The sequence below is a fragment of the Octopus sinensis genome, linkage group LG7 (assembly GCF_006345805.1).
Source record: "Octopus sinensis linkage group LG7, ASM634580v1, whole genome shotgun sequence".
NCBI lineage: Eukaryota > Metazoa > Mollusca > Cephalopoda > Octopoda > Octopodidae > Octopus > Octopus sinensis.
This window is the reverse complement of record NC_043003.1, coordinates 21,893,265-21,909,898: the sequence shown is the minus strand read 5'-3', so window position 1 is coordinate 21,909,898 and position 16,634 is coordinate 21,893,265. Positions and strand designations below refer to the sequence as shown.

Below are 16,634 nucleotides of genomic sequence, written 5' to 3'. Positions count from 1 at the left end.
GACAGTAAATTATTAGAACTTGAATCAAAGCAGGGTAATAGACTGAGCTTCAAAGTAGTTTACTTTTACTGTGATACCTGTAGAGGCATGGATATTATTCAATTACTATAATTGTCAAAGAATAATTCCATTAAAAAAAATAATTTTTCAGGCTATTAATTATTAGATATAAAAAAAATTTCAATATTTATATCTGTTCCCTTTTTTGATTAGTTTGGTCTCTAGCAGTGGCACAGCTAGAGTAAACCGTGCCAGGGGCAAGCCACAAAAATGTGCTCCCTGCCACTTACAAAAACAATGATATTATATAGTACTTATTTGTTGCAAGTAATAAATGTTTTAAAGAAATATTTTTGGAATAAATACTTTACCAGGGTTCATTTGCTGGTACATTTTATATATATATATATATATATATATATATATATATATATATATATATATTTATATATATATATATATATTTATGTTTACTTTTATGAAACCTTATTTTAACTGATTGAAACATTAAAAAAACCTAATGTGTGAAATGAGATGTAATAAAAAAAACAAAAATACAATTGTTTAAGTCAACTTTCTTGCTTTTGATGAACAAAACACTCCAACTGATGTAAAGTGTACATAAAAGATATTTAGATCCCTGTAAGAGTCTGAATGGGTCTGTTTCAACAATGAGGATTCAGTTGTTTAACAAACTGAATTAATACGTGGCTGAAGATACCCTAGATAATGTGTATGGCAAGGCCATACCTTGGCCTTACCAGGTACAATCCATCCTGTTGACTTCCATACAGTTTCCATACAATTTTACTTTATACCTTTTGTCAAGGATACCAAACCTTATGATTGCAAAACAAACTTCTTAACCATTTAGTTATGTTGTGGTCACAAAGACAGACAGACAGACAGACACTTCTAAAGAACTAAGTCAAAAAGAAACTTTATTCAATCTGATTTTATTGTTCCAAAATGACAGTATGAGATGTAGTGGAAGTCAGAATCACATGATATTTACATTCTCCCACCACAAAAAAAAAAATTATTCATACACGATTTTTTAATGGCTTTTATTTATATTTTCATATCGAATAAATCTCATAACAATTTCAGTAAATTAATATTACATGAAAGAAATGTCTAAGTGATAATTTATATAATTGTTTTCTTTTTACATGAAAATCAACAACCACAAAGAAAAACATTTGTTAAAATAGGCTCAGTTTATTTTCTTCATGGTGAAACCGGTCTATCAATCAGCACAATTCAAAAACAAAAAGATAATAAATCCCTTAATTATGCATGAAATATGTGATCTATGGGGATGAAAAATTAATTATATTCTCCTTATGGAAAATGCAAATCTTGTCACTATAATCCAGTAAACTACACAACTGTTATTTAGTTCAAAATATGACTGCTGAACTCAAAAACTCCAGTCAAAAGCTCAGCTCACCAGGAGCTAAAGAGAAGCCAAACAGCGCATACTTCAGGGTGATCAATTGAGCCACATCTTAGAACTGGTTTGATTGATATATAGACAATAGCAAGTAATCACAGACATAAAAATAAGTAGCAACTGGAGTCTAATCTCAGATGCTCATAGTCAAAAACAATGTAAGATCTATACCTACTTTTCCATTCTGGTATAAGCTGGACGGAGATATGAAAATATATTTAATGTAGGTGTTTTATGTACATACACAAGCAATTTACTAAGAGTGGTAATACTTATTTCTCATTGGCACAAAGCCATGCAATTTTAATAGCAAAGGCATAACTAACTAATTTTATCAGTCCTGAAGAGATCAAAGGTCAACTGCAAGATTTGGCCGGTGTAGTTTGGAAAAAAGTAAACACTATATACTGAAGCTGTGGCACTGCCAAATTATGGACAGAATCATTTAAAGAACAAATCTATTTGTAATTTCACAACTAAATTATGTCTCCAAGAGTTTATTTTTTATAATTGGCGGTATCATTCAATTGGCAGGTAGCCTGACCAACATCACTGGGATATTTTTGAGGGACAGGGAAATGAGATGAAAACATATCTTCTGTGAACACACTGATATGAATGAAATGAGACTGGGAATTGAAACCAGGTAATGAATTCCTGTCATTGAATACATGTTGTCACTATACACCTCTTGTCTGTGATAGTTATACCTGAGTACATTAGTAAGGAGTAACAATAAAGACTGAAGATTAACATTACATATAGACTTTTATGAAGATAGATATATAATTGCAGTTTTTGGCACTAACAATGCAGTGTATCATGTGATGAGGTGGATGCATTCCAATGTTGTGATGCTATAAGCACAGCATATTACAGACAAGTTGGAATAGCTTGAAGAAAAACAATGTGGCAGTGTGGAGCAGCATGATTTTCATGCTGTAGTATGTATTTCAATGCAGTGCATATAATAATGCCATAGTGATATGTCATTTATGTATGTAATATTGCAGTACTGATAAGAGTTCTAGTAAATCTATGTACATTCTCAAGCAGTTCACAAATAAAAGTAATGATTTCTCACTGACAACATCATGCATTTGCAATGGAAAGGACACAATCAACTGAACCAACAGTTGTACGTGTGTGTGTTACATGTACACAGGTTATGTATTGATGTATTGCAATGAGTAAGCTCCTGTTATTGTACTATGCACTGACTAGTAAAATGAAATGTGGATGTCTAGGTTTTCATAAAGGCTGTTATAGCATAGCAGTAGTAATAGTTATATAGTGCAATGTGATGTATGCATACTATTACATGTAGTGAACAGTCTCCGATCCTGCACAGGAGTTAACAAGGGTGATAACAATTTTTAGAACACAATATATCATTTGCATATTCCCAAATAAAAATATTTGGAGACTGGTGCAGTTCATTCAAATACACACATCATTTAAATCACCTTCTGTTTGCAGACAGGGGGTTTCCTGTATAACCACAGTTATTTGAAACAAATTTTACCAAATATAGAATTTGCTTCCACTGAGTATATAAGAGATGTATTGAGTATTATAACAGATGGCAGTGGGGAGGGGGGAAATTATAAATTAAAAATTCATATATAAATTCTAACAGTGTTCATCATACAAATAATGACTACAAAATGGCATATTTGTGTATATATCCCCTTCGTAATACCAAAGTAATGAGTGGAGAGCAAACCAACTGCGTGTGTGTACATTTCTACTAAATCCCTACAAATAAGTGCACAATACTCTTTGCTAATATGGCAAGAAGTACATAGAGGCACGAATATGATGTAGCAAATAGTGAATTCACATACCTATTTAGAATATAGGAACATTACAAATATACACGTATTTGTGGTTGGATGCACTCAGTTACTTTTTCTAGAGTTATTACCAAACATTTTCCAAGAGGTAGCTGTCAGCTTTTCTTTTCTATTTAAATTATTTTTCGCTATAAAAAAAATTCACTTTGAAAAATTAAACTCTGCGAGAAAATGAAAAAAACTATTTTACAATAAATTAGGTCAAGAAAAATTTACAATTTTCTATTTTAAAGAAATTCTGTCGGTTTGGTTTGGTTTGGTTCCTTGGAAGGAAATTATCAACAAAAAAGACAGAAAAAAAAAATCTTTAACTCTACATCATATTTCTGTTATTTTCACCCAGTTATAGCTATCTTCTGGTTTTTTATCAGCCAATCAAACGTGTGGATTCCTCAAGTTCCTCTGGATTTCGACTAAAAAAATAAATTTAAAAAAAGATTTTTAAAAAACTACTATAAGTAACAATGTCTTTTTTTTTTAATGCATAGATTTGAAAGTTCTGTTAACTGACATGCTTTTTTTTTAATAAATGGTTAGAATGTGTTTCACCACAAGGTCAAGTCCTTGTTGGGGGTAGGGGTGGGGGTTCATGTGCTAGCTGAATACAAGCTCCAAGTGGGGAGCCGAATAGGTCAAAGGATAAAGACCAGACAAATAAGAATCACCTCTTTCCAGAGAGGAAAATGGACTTGTGTCAGGCTAAAAACCCACACCTAGTAAAAAAAAAAATGGTTACAGATGCTTCAATGACAATTCAAAACTAACAAGACCTGGGAGAGAAAGGCCTTTTCTCAGGGAGACATGATGTGGTGCAGCAAAATCTGAATGGAAGCTGCAAGAAGCAAGGATACAACTTGAGAGAAGCAGAAAAGATAGCCAAGGGTCAAGAACAGCAGAGAAAAAAATCATCTTGGTGGCAAGTTTTACATCATCTGAAAAGTCATTAGTTGAATTAACAAACGCCCATAAATTACATGCATCTATCTGGGCCACGATCGTGGCCTGACGGCCTCTATCAGGACCCGTCGCGCTTTATGTGTTAATATAAAGCAACATAAAAAGTTTACCGTAGACATAGAATCTTTATTTACTAAACTTGATCTGTTAATCACATAATCTGTCTAGTTCAACTACCCTATAACTTACTGTAGTTAGGGATAAACGTAGATTAGGCTAAAACAATGTTTTATGACATCTCGAGAGATTCATCATGTCTCCAACACATATCCATACCCTGTTGTACCCACGTCATATGCTTACGTATTCATTCTAAGACCAAGTATACAACAATGAGGTAAAACATGTTATTAGTGAATATCTGACAAAGTTATGTCCCTTGTTTAATGGCAACCTCACACAGCTAGCAAGACGGACGAGTTCACTTAGTGATTGTTGTTTGATCTAAGTCACACCTGATCGAGCAAACGTAGCGTAACAAGCACTGAAGCCATTATCATCTTGTTTATTTTCTAAGGCTTAATTTAACGATGGCAACATTAGATAAATGTTGCCCTTCAATATGGTATGATTTGAGGGAGATTTGGCTGTTATTGCTAGTGGATTGAGCCAACACGTAAAGGCTCCCTTTCTTGGTTTGCAGTCTAGTCACTAATCAAGCAATCATTGCAGATTTTAAACACAACTGAAATGTTGGCTTCCAATAAGAGAAATGCGTGTAGAGGACTGATAAAAAGATTAAGAATTTTGGGCCTCATGGAGGCAATGACAAGTGACTAAGGCAATATACTGTGCTTGAGAAGACCTGTCAAGCGAAGTGAGATCATAGTCAAGGCTGATGCCAGTGTCGTATAACTAGCACATAAAAAGCACCCTTCCAACAGTGGGGCAATATGCTGTGCTTGTGTAGACCTGTCGAGCCAAGTGAAATCATAGTTGTGGACAGTGCCATCTGACTAGCACCCATGCCGGTGGCACGTAAAAGGCACCATTTAAGCATCAGGCCTCATGGAGACAATGACAGGTGACCGAGACATTTGGTGATACACCATGCTTGTGTAGACCTCTTTTACTTGTTTTAGTCATTTTGACTGCGGCCATGCTGGAGCACCGCCTTTAGTCGAGCAAATCGACTCCAGGACTTATTCTTTGTAAGCCTAGTACTTATTCTATCAGTCTCTTTTGCCGAACCGCTAGTTATGGGGATGTAAACACACCAGTATCGGTTGTCAAGCGATGCTGATGGGGGACACACACACACAAACATATACACACACACATACAACCCATACTAGCATGGAAAGCAGACATTAAACGATGATGATGATGATATATATATATATACGACAGGCTTCCTTCAGTTTGTCTACCAAATCCACTTACAAGGCTTTGGTTGGCTTGAGGCTATAGTAGAAGACACTTGCTCAAGTTGCCATGCAGTGGGACTGAACCCGGAACCATGTGGTTGGTAAGCAAGCTACTTACCACACAGCCACTCCTGCGTCTATGTCAAGCCAAATGTGACGCTATAGTAAAAAAACACCCACTACACTCTCGGAGTGGTTGGCATCCAGCTATAGAAACCTTGCCAAATCAGATTTTCAATCAAAACATCTAACCTATGCCAGCATGGAAAACAGTCGTTAAATGGAGATGTTCAAAGCAATAAATACTTACTTTTTACAACAGAAACAAAACACAGTGCTGCAGTCCCAACCCCGTAGTTCTTGGCGATAAATCTCTGAGTGAGGAGGATCAGTACATTCATCTATGAACTCAAATAATTCACTGCGTGGGAAACCATTTTCATAATAATGCTAAAAAAAAGTTCAAAAGAGAAAAAAAAATATTTGTGAAAGAATTTCATTGAGAATTATTTTTTCGTTCTTCAATTTTATAAACATTTTCTCTGTTAGCAAGCATTGGATGGGTTTCAGAATTCATGTGGCCTTCCAATTTATTGAATCTTGTTGACCAGTATGGAAAACAGACATAAAATGATGAAGATGGCATTGGTGATGACAATAAAATGTAAGGGTGAACTTCAAGTGAGCCAGCCTATGGTCAAAAGTATTATGCATTATTATACCATCTTGTTTTTCAAGATGGTAAGGTGTTATTTTAGATGATTTGGCTGCCGTTTCTAGCAGAATGAAGCTCTCATTGGATGGTATTCACATAATTTGCATTTTTGTTCACAAGATTTTCTATCTATATTCTTTTACATGTTTCAGTCATTTGACTGCAGCCATTCTGGAGCACCACCTTTAGTCAAACAAATCGACCTAAGGACTTATTCTTTGTAAGCCAAGTACTTATTCTATCAGTCTCATTTGCCAAACCACTAAGTTACAAGGATGTAAACACACCAACATCAGTTGTCAAGCGAAGGTGTGAGGACAAACAGATACATATAGATGTATGACAGGCTTCTTTCAGTTTCCGCCTACCAAATCCACTCATAAGGCTTTGGTTGGTCTGAGGCTATAGTAGAAGATACTTGCCATAGGTGCCACACAGTGGGACTGAACCCAGAACCATGTACTTACCACAAAGACATGCCTGCATATATTAGTTTTAAATTTATTTAGTATTTACATATGTTCAGTGAATCCGGAAGACTAAAAGAACATAGCTTACTTAGGGTGAGGCATTGTCAGATGAAAGATTTAGACTTAGGATTTATTACCCTTCAAGCTACAGCAGGGATCCTCAAATTGTGCTGTGGTATATGTATAAGCATAGCTGTTTGGTTCAGAAACTACATGGTAGGGGATTCAGTCCCACTGAGAGGACAGTCGGCTAATGTTGTATACAATAATCATGGGTCAATCAAATGCTTAGGAGTAAAACTGGTAAGCAGAAAATGAAGGCTGTGTGTGTGCATGCGTGCATATGTACATGCATGTGTGTGTATTTGTGCATGTGTATGCATGCATATATTTATGGGCTAGTGCATGTGTGTACGAGTATGTTAATGTGTGTGTATACGATTGTGTGTGTGTGTATGCGATTGTGGGTGTGTGTGTGTACGATTGTGGGTGTGTGTGTATGCGATTGTGGGTGCATGTACGATTGTGGGTGCGTGTACGATTATTTGTGTGTGTGTATACATGATTGTGCTTGTGTGCGTGTGTGTACATGATTGCATTAGTGTGCATGTGTGTACATGATTGCATTAGTGTGCGTGTGTGTATGATTGTGTTAGTGTTAGTGTGTGTGTATGATTGTGTTAGTGTGTATGATTGTGGAGTGTGTGTGTATGTGATTGTGGAGTGTGTGTGTATGTGATTGTGGAGTGTGTGTGTATGTGATTGTGGAGTGTGTGTGTATGTGATTGTGGAGTGTGTGTGTATGTGATTGTGGAGTGTGTGTATGTGATTGTGTTGGTGTTAGTGTGAGTATGTGATAGTGTCAGAGTGTGTGTGTACATGATTGTTAGTGTGTGTGTGTACATGATTGTTAGTGTGTGTGTATGATTGTATTAGTGTGTGTATTTCCCGTGTCCTTACAAGTGTTTGGTGTCTGTAAACAAAACTGCAGCCTTTTTTTTTTTTTCAATACAGTGTCATATGTCTGCAGTCAACTGGGAAAGAATGTTCAGCCTTCTTGACACATTTTGACATGTTGAGATTTATGTAAACAAAATGTCTTGTAACTATGTCTGGGCTATTTATTGTCTGATAGTTCAGGAGACTATTACCCCACTTGGAAACTGAGGGTTGGTGAAAAGAAGATCAAAGCATAGAGAAATCACTCTCAACATTTTCCATCCGATCCATGCAAGAATACAAAAGTGGGCATTGAAACAATAAATGCTCTGTGATAAAATAGACACTGTTTTTTTTTATATGCAAATGTACAAGAGCTGCAGCTCAATTAAAACAAAAAAAAAATGTAAAAATTAAGGTAAATATCTACAAATAGCAGTTCTTACCTTAATTGTTTCATAAGAATCCATGATGACAGCAATAAATAAACTTAGCACAACATAGATGAAGATGCCAATAAAGCAGTAAAGATAGACACGGGAGTAAAACCAAATGAAACTGTTGTTGGTTTGCAATGCAGAGAAAGTCACAAACATATCATCACCATTGACTAAAGAAAACAAACATTCTGATGTGGTGCTCAAATGACGGAACTGGTAGAAAAGACAAAACAAAAGTGTTCAGATTAATAACAAGAATAAAGAAATGGTACAATTGCTTATAATATTTGTGTGTGGTAGATTTACTGAATATTCTAGAATAACTGAAATAAAATCAACTTTTGTTATACTTAACATTTAATTGTTTCAAATTTTTGGCACAAGGACAGCAATTTTTGGAGTAGGGTTAAGTCAATTATGTTGACCCCAGTGCTCAACTGAAAGGCAAAGCCAACATTGGCAGAATTTGAACTCAGAAGGTAAAGACAGACGAAATGCTACGAAGGCACAGGAGTGGTTGTGTGGTAAGTAGCTTGCTTACCAATCACACGGTTCCAGGTTCAATCCCACTACATAGAACCTTGGGCAAGTGTCATCTACTATAGCCTTGGGCCAACCAAAAAGCCTTGTGAGTGGATTTGGTAGACGGAAACTGAAAGAAGCCCGTCATATATATGTATATGTGTGTATATGTTTGTGTATCTGTGTTTGTCCCCCCCCCCAACATTGCTTAACAACCAATGCTGGTGTGTTTGCGTCCCTGTAACTTAGCAGTTCTTTTATCTCCTTTACTTGTTTCAGTCATTTGCTCGACTAAAGGTGGTGCTCCAGCATGGCTGCAGTCAAATGACTGAAACAAGTAAAGGAGATAAAAGAGAAATCATTTTGTTTAGCATGCTAACGATTCTGCCAGCTCGCTACCTTTTTTTAATAATAATAATCCAGAAAAGAATATGCTAATTAATTCACTCGCAGGTTGAGAAAGATAGAGAAAAAAGAATTTAGAGTTCTTATTTGTAGTCACTGCCCTCATAGAAAAGTTCCTGGACCACATGTTCATTCAATCCATTGTTGGCAGATTTCTCTGGCAAGATGCCCTTTATAACACCAACCAAATTACAGAGTGAACTGTGTGCAACATATCACCAGCATCAGAGAGTTTAATTTGTTGTGTGTGCATGCATGTGCGCTTGTGTGTGCATGCAGTGCTTGTGCATACGTGCACTTGGGTCTATATGCACATGTGTGTGTGCGCTTGTATGTCGTGTGAGTCGTGTGTGCGCTTTGTGTGTGTATGTGTTGTGCGAGAACTTTGTGTTGTGCATGCGTGTGTGTGTCGTGCATTCGCTTTGTGTGTCATGTGCACTTTTTGTGTCGTGATTGCATGTGTTGTGCATGGATTTTGTGTCCTTGCATGTATTGTGCGTGCACATATGTGTTGTGCGTGCACATATGTGTTGTGCGTGCACATATGTGTTGTGCGTGCACATATGTGTTGTGCGTGCACATGTGTGTTGTGCGTGCACACGTGTGTTGTGCATGCATACATGTGTTGTGCATGCACACATGTGTTGTGCGTGCATACATGTGTTGTGCGTGCATATATGTGTCGTGGTGTGTGGTGGGTTGTGTGTGTGGTATGGTGTGTGCTGTGGTGTGTTCACCAATAAAGTCTACTTACCTTTATATGATAAGGACCTAATATAACCCAACCACAAAACACAAATCCAAAGTACATAAGTAGAGCACAAGTAAGAAAACGTAAAACATTTGGTGCAGCTCTCTTGAGGGTCAATATCAAAATCTGAAAACAGAAATAAAATTATGCAGCATTGTATAACTAATTCCACTTCAAAACTTGATCTCATCCTTACCACTGTAAAATACTAAGTCAACAAGGTAGCAGCTATGTAGTCACTACCTGCTAAAAAAGCAACCAGTCTCACAAAACATTATCATATTCCATTACCTTATATCAGGTAAGGACACATGAAGTAAAATAATGTACCCTTACGTATACTTAAAAAGGTGGGATTGTCATAACTGGAATGTTTTTGGTCAAATATCTGCTAGATAGAGTTGGCATAGATTTAAACAATAAGACTATTTGTGAATTTCATAAAGCTTTCCTTGCTCCTATCTGTTTGGTAAGCCCAGCATATCTAAATTATAAGGAAAACATTTTGGGTAAGGGAAATGTGTAATAGGATATTCCTTATGCAAGAAGTACTAGATTTTAGCAATTGCTGTGATATGTAATAAAATACACTGGAAAAAATGTAAACAAATGTCTTAAATTCTCCCTAGACAAAGTTTTGGCGAAACTGGTTTGAGTTCTCATTGGGAATTCTCTTCAGAGCTTACATACCCACCATTTATCTGTCCAGAGATTAAGACAGTCATTTCAATTTGTCAGTGCACACACTGACACAATCACTGCATGTATGATGGCGTCAGTGTGTGTGCATATGATTGCATTGGTGTGTGTGCGCGTATGATTGCGTTAGTGTGTGTGTGCGCGTATGATTGCGTTAGTGTGTGTGTGCGCGTATGATTGCGTTAGTGTGTGTGTGCGCGTATGATTGCGTTAGTGTGTGTGTGCGCGTATGATTGCGTTAGTGTGTGTGTGCGCGTATGATTGCGTTAGTGTGTGTGTGTGTGTGTGTGTGTGATTGCATTAATGTGTGTGCGTGTGTGTATGATTATAGTGTACACAGTACTCAGGTGCACAGAGTACAATAAGTTCATTATCTTGCTCATGTCTACAACATTTTCCGCACATAGGAAGTTCTGCTAGGTATCGGAAATCACCCACTTGCTTCACACCTTTAGAATTTACATGAAGAGACCTGTTACTTAACAGTAATGGGTTAGCAACAAGTAGGGCATCCAGTTGTAAAACAATACCTCAATGACATCTAACCCAGTGGTTCCCAACCCATTTATTTAAATGAGTTTTCTGACAGATCCCTTTTAATATGTTTATCATTATGTATGTGTATGTATATGAAATTTTGAAATTAGTTCATGGACCGCCAGGGGTCCACAGACGCTAGCTTGGGAACCACTGATTTAACCCATGCAACAAGCATGGAAAAGAAGTCATAACATTGAATGACGTTTGTATCTGCTTTTCCTCTTGATTGGGGGAAAAAAGATAAATTTATGACAAGTACAATGATAATTGCATGAAAATAAAGTGAAAAGCTTTTAACTTACATTATATTTTTTGAAGAATCCAAGATAGCGGAGAACACCAATCCAACTTAGGAGATTTCCTGTGCCAAGCATAATGGCACAGAGATCGTAGTTTTGGGATGTATTGGGTACATTCTAAAATGAAGCAAACATTTGAAAATTTCATGAAAAGAACACAGAACTATCCATATGGTATATATTTATCTCTCACTCTGTGTGTGTGTGTAAAAGCTATACAGTAGATATTTGAACAAAGCAAATTCAACTAGTTCTCTGTGTAGCACCTCGGGTAAGTGTGCATCTTCTATCAAGACGTTGACCAATGAATTACGAGGTTAATTTAGAAGGTAGAAACTGGGAAAGCCTATTGCATGTTTATATCAGTGGAGAGTGAACATATATAATAAATTCAAACGGGAACATCCTATGGTAGTAGTATCTTACTGAGTTACCTCCCTTGAAGTAACTGTCTAATTGCATTTTCGTATCAAGATCCATTAAATCAGATACGGTTGTGTGGGTAAGAAGCTTGCTTCACAACCAGACATTGTACTGGAGGTGATATAATTCCCTAAAAATCTTTAACGCTCTTGCTGCAGTCCAATGACTGCCACCAATAAAAGAAAAAGTATACATACATAAATACATACATAGATGCAGGCATGACTGTGTGGTAAGAAGCTTGCTTCCCAACCACATGGCTCATGGTTCAGTCCTACTGTGTGGCACCTTGGGCAAGTGCCCTCTATAGCCTCAGGCCAACCAAAGCCTAGTGAGTGAATGTGGTAGGCAGAAACTGAAAGGCGGCGAGCTGGCAGAAACGTTAGCATGCCAGGCGAAATGCTTAGCAGTATTTTGTCTGCAGTTACGTTCTGAGTTCAAATTCCGCCAAGGTCAACTTTGCCATTCATCCTTTCGGGGTTGATAAACTAACTACAAGTTATGCACTGGGGTCGATATAATCAACTTAATCCCTTTGTCTGTTCTTGTTTATCCCCTCTATGTTTAGCCCCTTGTGGACAATAAAGAAATAAGAAACTGAAAGTAGCCCGTCATGCGTGCATGTGCAACCACTGCTTGACAACTGGTGCTGGTGCATTTATGTCCCTGTAACTTAGTGGTTCAGAAAAAGAGACTGACTGTAAGTACTAGGCTTAAAAAAAAAAAAGGAAAATAAGTCCTGGGGTTCATGCATTCAATTAAAAATTCTTCAAGGTGGTACCTCCAGAATGATTGCAGCCTAATGACCAAGAAAAAAATATGCATACAGATATCTAAATTTAGGGTTTGGTCCAAGTATCTGACATCTTGGATCAGTGCCTTTACTTAGTCTTGAGCTAATCAATGACTTAGAGGAAACTGATACAGAAATTGTGTAGAAGCCTGTCATATGTATTTGTGCATGTGTATGATTGCATGCAAGAGTGCATGTTTGTGTGCAAGTATGAGTGTGTTTCCCTTGATTTCATTACCACTGAGAGCAAATATGGTGATTTTTTTTTTTATAATCTTCAGTAAACAAAAGCTCACCAGTTCAGCAGCCACATTGGATTTTGTGAGTGAAGACTGGTGGAATGAAAATTAATAAAAAATAAATAAATGCACCCTTTTAACCCTTTTGTTACCAACCGGACTGAAACCGGCTCTGGCTCTGTTGTACAAATGTCTTGTTTTCTTAAGGTTTCAATTAAAATCTTCCACCAAACCTTAGTCACAATTCATATTCCTAATACAAGCTGAATGATAACTAAGTTATTTTACTAAATTCTTTGTTATATTTAAAGTAATTGAAAGAAACACAGAACATCTCAAAATAAATACAGTAACGAAAGGGTTAAAGCCTAGCCAGGCTCATGGGCCCAGTTTCCTGATTTCTATGGCGTATGTGTTCTCCAGCTGGACAGGACGCCAGTCATCGTAGCGTTACTCATTTTTGCCAGCTGAGTGGACTGGAGCAACGTGAAATGAAGTCTTTTGTTCAAGAACACAATGCGTCGCCCGGTCCAGGAATCGAAATCACAATCTTATGATCATGATGCTGACATCCTAACCACTAAGCCACGTGCCTCCACTTGTGGAATGAAAATTACCTTACTGAAAAACAAGAGTATGACTAGAGTAAGAGTATGTGGCCGCAGAAAATCTGCCACTCCAGGAATCTCGTCCAAACCATGTCAGCAAAGAAAAAAAATAGATGTAAAAGCAATGATGATGATGAATATTAAAGGCAACTGAATTATTGAGGAAACAAGGAGTAAGCACATTTCAGAGTTTAAAAGCTTATGGATGTTATGAAATAAAATGTTAATTTAGGGTATGCTAATTTGGTACAAGATTTGGAAGGAAGGAACAAAAGACAACAAAAGAAAAAAATTATAGGAACAGAGATGGCTGTGTAGCTAAGTAGCTTATTTTGCAATTATGTGGTTTTGAGTTCAGCCCCACTGCATGGCACCTTGGGTAAGTATCTTCTACTGTAACACCCGGCTGATCAATGCCTTAGTGAATGAATTTGTTGGCTGTAAAGTGTATGGGTGCACATTGTGTGTGAGAGAGAAAGAGTTTTAAATTGTGAAAAACTGACTGGCCACTCTTAATTTGTTTCCACCTCCCCATTTGACAACTGGTATTGGTTAAGTTGGTAGTTTTGCAAAAGAGAACAATAGAACAAGTACCAAACTTTTAAAAAAATATAAATACTAGGGCTAATTTGCTTAAACCCTTCAAGGCAGTACTCCAGCATGGCTTCAGTCCAATTTTGGGACATATTTATAACTAAAAAATTTCCCATATCTTGCCTTTGTTGCTAAGGTAAAAATTCTTTTTAGACCTGGATACTAAACAGGTTCCTTTCTGAAATTACAGGTTTAATATTTATTGTCCTATCAAGTATTGCTTAATAAATTCCGAAAGAGATTACAAAATTTGATCCCTGATTAAAACATCAATCAAATATTTGGAACATGGAAACTGAAAGAAGTCCATTGTGTATGTGTGTTCATGCTACCTTGTCTTGCAACCATGTGATACATATAAATAAGTATCACTGTCATAGAAGCAGTGTCATACGTTTCCAATCTTCCATGGAAACATATTTGGTCATGGGGAAATATTGCCTCGTACAGAAACAAGCGAGGGTTGGTGACAGGAAGGGTACTGCCACAGAAAATCTTTCTGGCCTATGCAAGCAAGGAAAAGTGAACATTTCAACGATGATCACACATACACATAGGCATGTACATTTCATGGATATAGGGATGTGGGCAATAAAAACAGAAAAGAAATGTAGATAATAAGGAAGAAAAAAAAGAAAAAAAAGTAGAAAAATAAATGAATGTTATGAAATTTGAATGTAAAAGTGTTAAGTTTTATGGCAAAGATTGGGTTAGAGGAAAGAAAACTTGAAGCAGCTGGCCTAAATAAGAGCAGAGAGGATTTTGTTATGGTGCTTAAAAAAAGATTAAAAAATAAAAAAATTGCAACATTGCAAAAAGTAGATGTGGAAGCATGCAACACGTTTTAGAAAGTGGGATCTCATATTCCATGTCTAAATGGCTGAATGAATATATATATATACAGCTCAAATGCACAGAAAACAAAATATTGTTTTTATCTTTTTTTGTTGTCTTTTTAGAGGAATTAGGTAATTTTGTTATTCAGATAATTTTCACTTATAATTAGTAGAAAATGTTATTTCTTCAGTAAAATGGACCTTGTATAAAATGAGATATTTATTAACAGTGAGACTGCAAATGTCTTGTAATCCCAATGCAAAATATTGAATGTATTACCCTAAAAAATGATAAGGGTTACACAGCAACAAGAATTCCCTTGAAAGGTTTGTTCTTGTGGATGGCAATCTCTAATCTGACTAAACTATATAAGGAAGTCATTTGTGAGGAGGGGACAGAATGTCAGTTGTTTCCACAACTATAAGTTTGAAAACATGTTTGATAGTAACCAGTACTTTGTCTACCTGCTTTCACTACAAATCACATTCTTGGATTAAATATTTGCCACCTCAAAATTTGAAGACCAATGATGTCATCTGGTCTTTTGTCATTCTTCAGATATAATTCCACTGGCTTCAGTTGCTACAGAAAAAAAACACAGCCATGTCTAAACTACATTTCACATCATTCAGAATGGTATGCCAAGGAAATGCCTAGCTAGCAAGGAAGGTAGCACGACAACCAGTACAGACCAAAAATATTTACTGCAGACCTGCAGTGACATTTGGGTCAGTCACATATCAGAAGACTAAATGAAATGTAAATTTGGACTGCTATCCTGCTGGATGCCAGTCACCCTTGTGAGTATAATTTTAAGTCATGTCCTGCTGTGTAGCAGAACTGAAACATACCCGACTATGCTGGTCAAGCAAATTAACTGTCTAAGATTTTATAGCACAAATGGAATTGAATTCAAGACATGTAGGTAGTTTCAAACACCTTCAAAAGGTTCAGCAGAGTTGGAGAGAAGCTCATCTTTGAGAGTATAAAAAGAGCCCAATAATGATAGTGCTAAAATCAATGAGTGAAGGTTTCCATATCGAACAGAGATGGTGGCTTATATCTGGTGTGATTGAACTGGACATTACATACCTTTAATCACACTATGTGGGGAAGTACTTTTGAGATCAGTCAGGCAGACTATCTGGTTGTAACAGGGGGAGTACAGATGAAAAGGTATACAACAGATTCAGTATGGCAAAGCGGCTCTTCAAGAAGAGCCAGATGCACATTAATCAAGCGCTATTTGCTCACAATTATTTTTCTTTTTTAAATCTTAATTGCCAAAATGGAAATGAAATAGTGTAAAGTATCTGAAGGTTAAAAGGGGTAAACAAATGAAAGAGGTTGGGATGAAAATGATGAAAACAACAATTGGAGTTAAAAGCAGGTTTCTTATAATTACCTTGCACTTACAACACTGGAATTTAAAGAATTCATAAAAAAAAAAGATTAAAGTTTCTAAAGCTGATTGAGCATTTCATAATTTTGTAAAATTGATTTAAATATAGATATTTTTGACCATATTTAAAACTGGTAAAAAGTTGATTATGGAGAGCAAGCTTTAAGTATATAAGGAGTATTTAATACATGACTGCATCTTTGTCTGTATGGATAGGACAAGAAAACAGTAAAAGGAAACTAGATAGGATCTTAAATCCTTTGTAACCAACCACCCAGAGACTGCCTCTGGTACTATGATATAAAATTCCTGTTTAACCCTT

At 36.4% G+C, this 16,634-nt stretch overlaps 1 protein-coding gene across 7 annotated transcripts in view; it reads right to left on the bottom strand.

Moving 5' to 3' along the window:
- Window positions 1-940: 940 nt before the first annotated feature.
- Window positions 941-16,634, bottom strand: part of LOC115213883 (mucolipin-3) — a 112,683-nt gene continuing 96,989 nt past the window's right edge. For 6 of the 7 annotated variants that reach the window (XM_036504625.1, XM_036504627.1, XM_036504628.1 and 3 more), the window contains 6 exons: window positions 16,316-16,330; window positions 11,420-11,533; window positions 9,882-10,004; window positions 8,207-8,413; window positions 5,947-6,086; window positions 941-3,725 (listed from right to left, as the gene is read on the bottom strand). In XM_036504625.1, the coding sequence (XP_036360518.1) occupies window positions 3,680-3,725; window positions 5,947-6,086; window positions 8,207-8,413; window positions 9,882-10,004; window positions 11,420-11,533; window positions 16,316-16,330 (645 nt within the window). In that variant the 3' untranslated portion in view covers window positions 941-3,679. The remainder of the gene's footprint in view (window positions 3,726-5,946; window positions 6,087-8,206; window positions 8,414-9,881; window positions 10,005-11,419; window positions 11,534-16,315; window positions 16,331-16,634) is intronic. The other variant, XM_036504626.1, reaches the window with a different exon arrangement.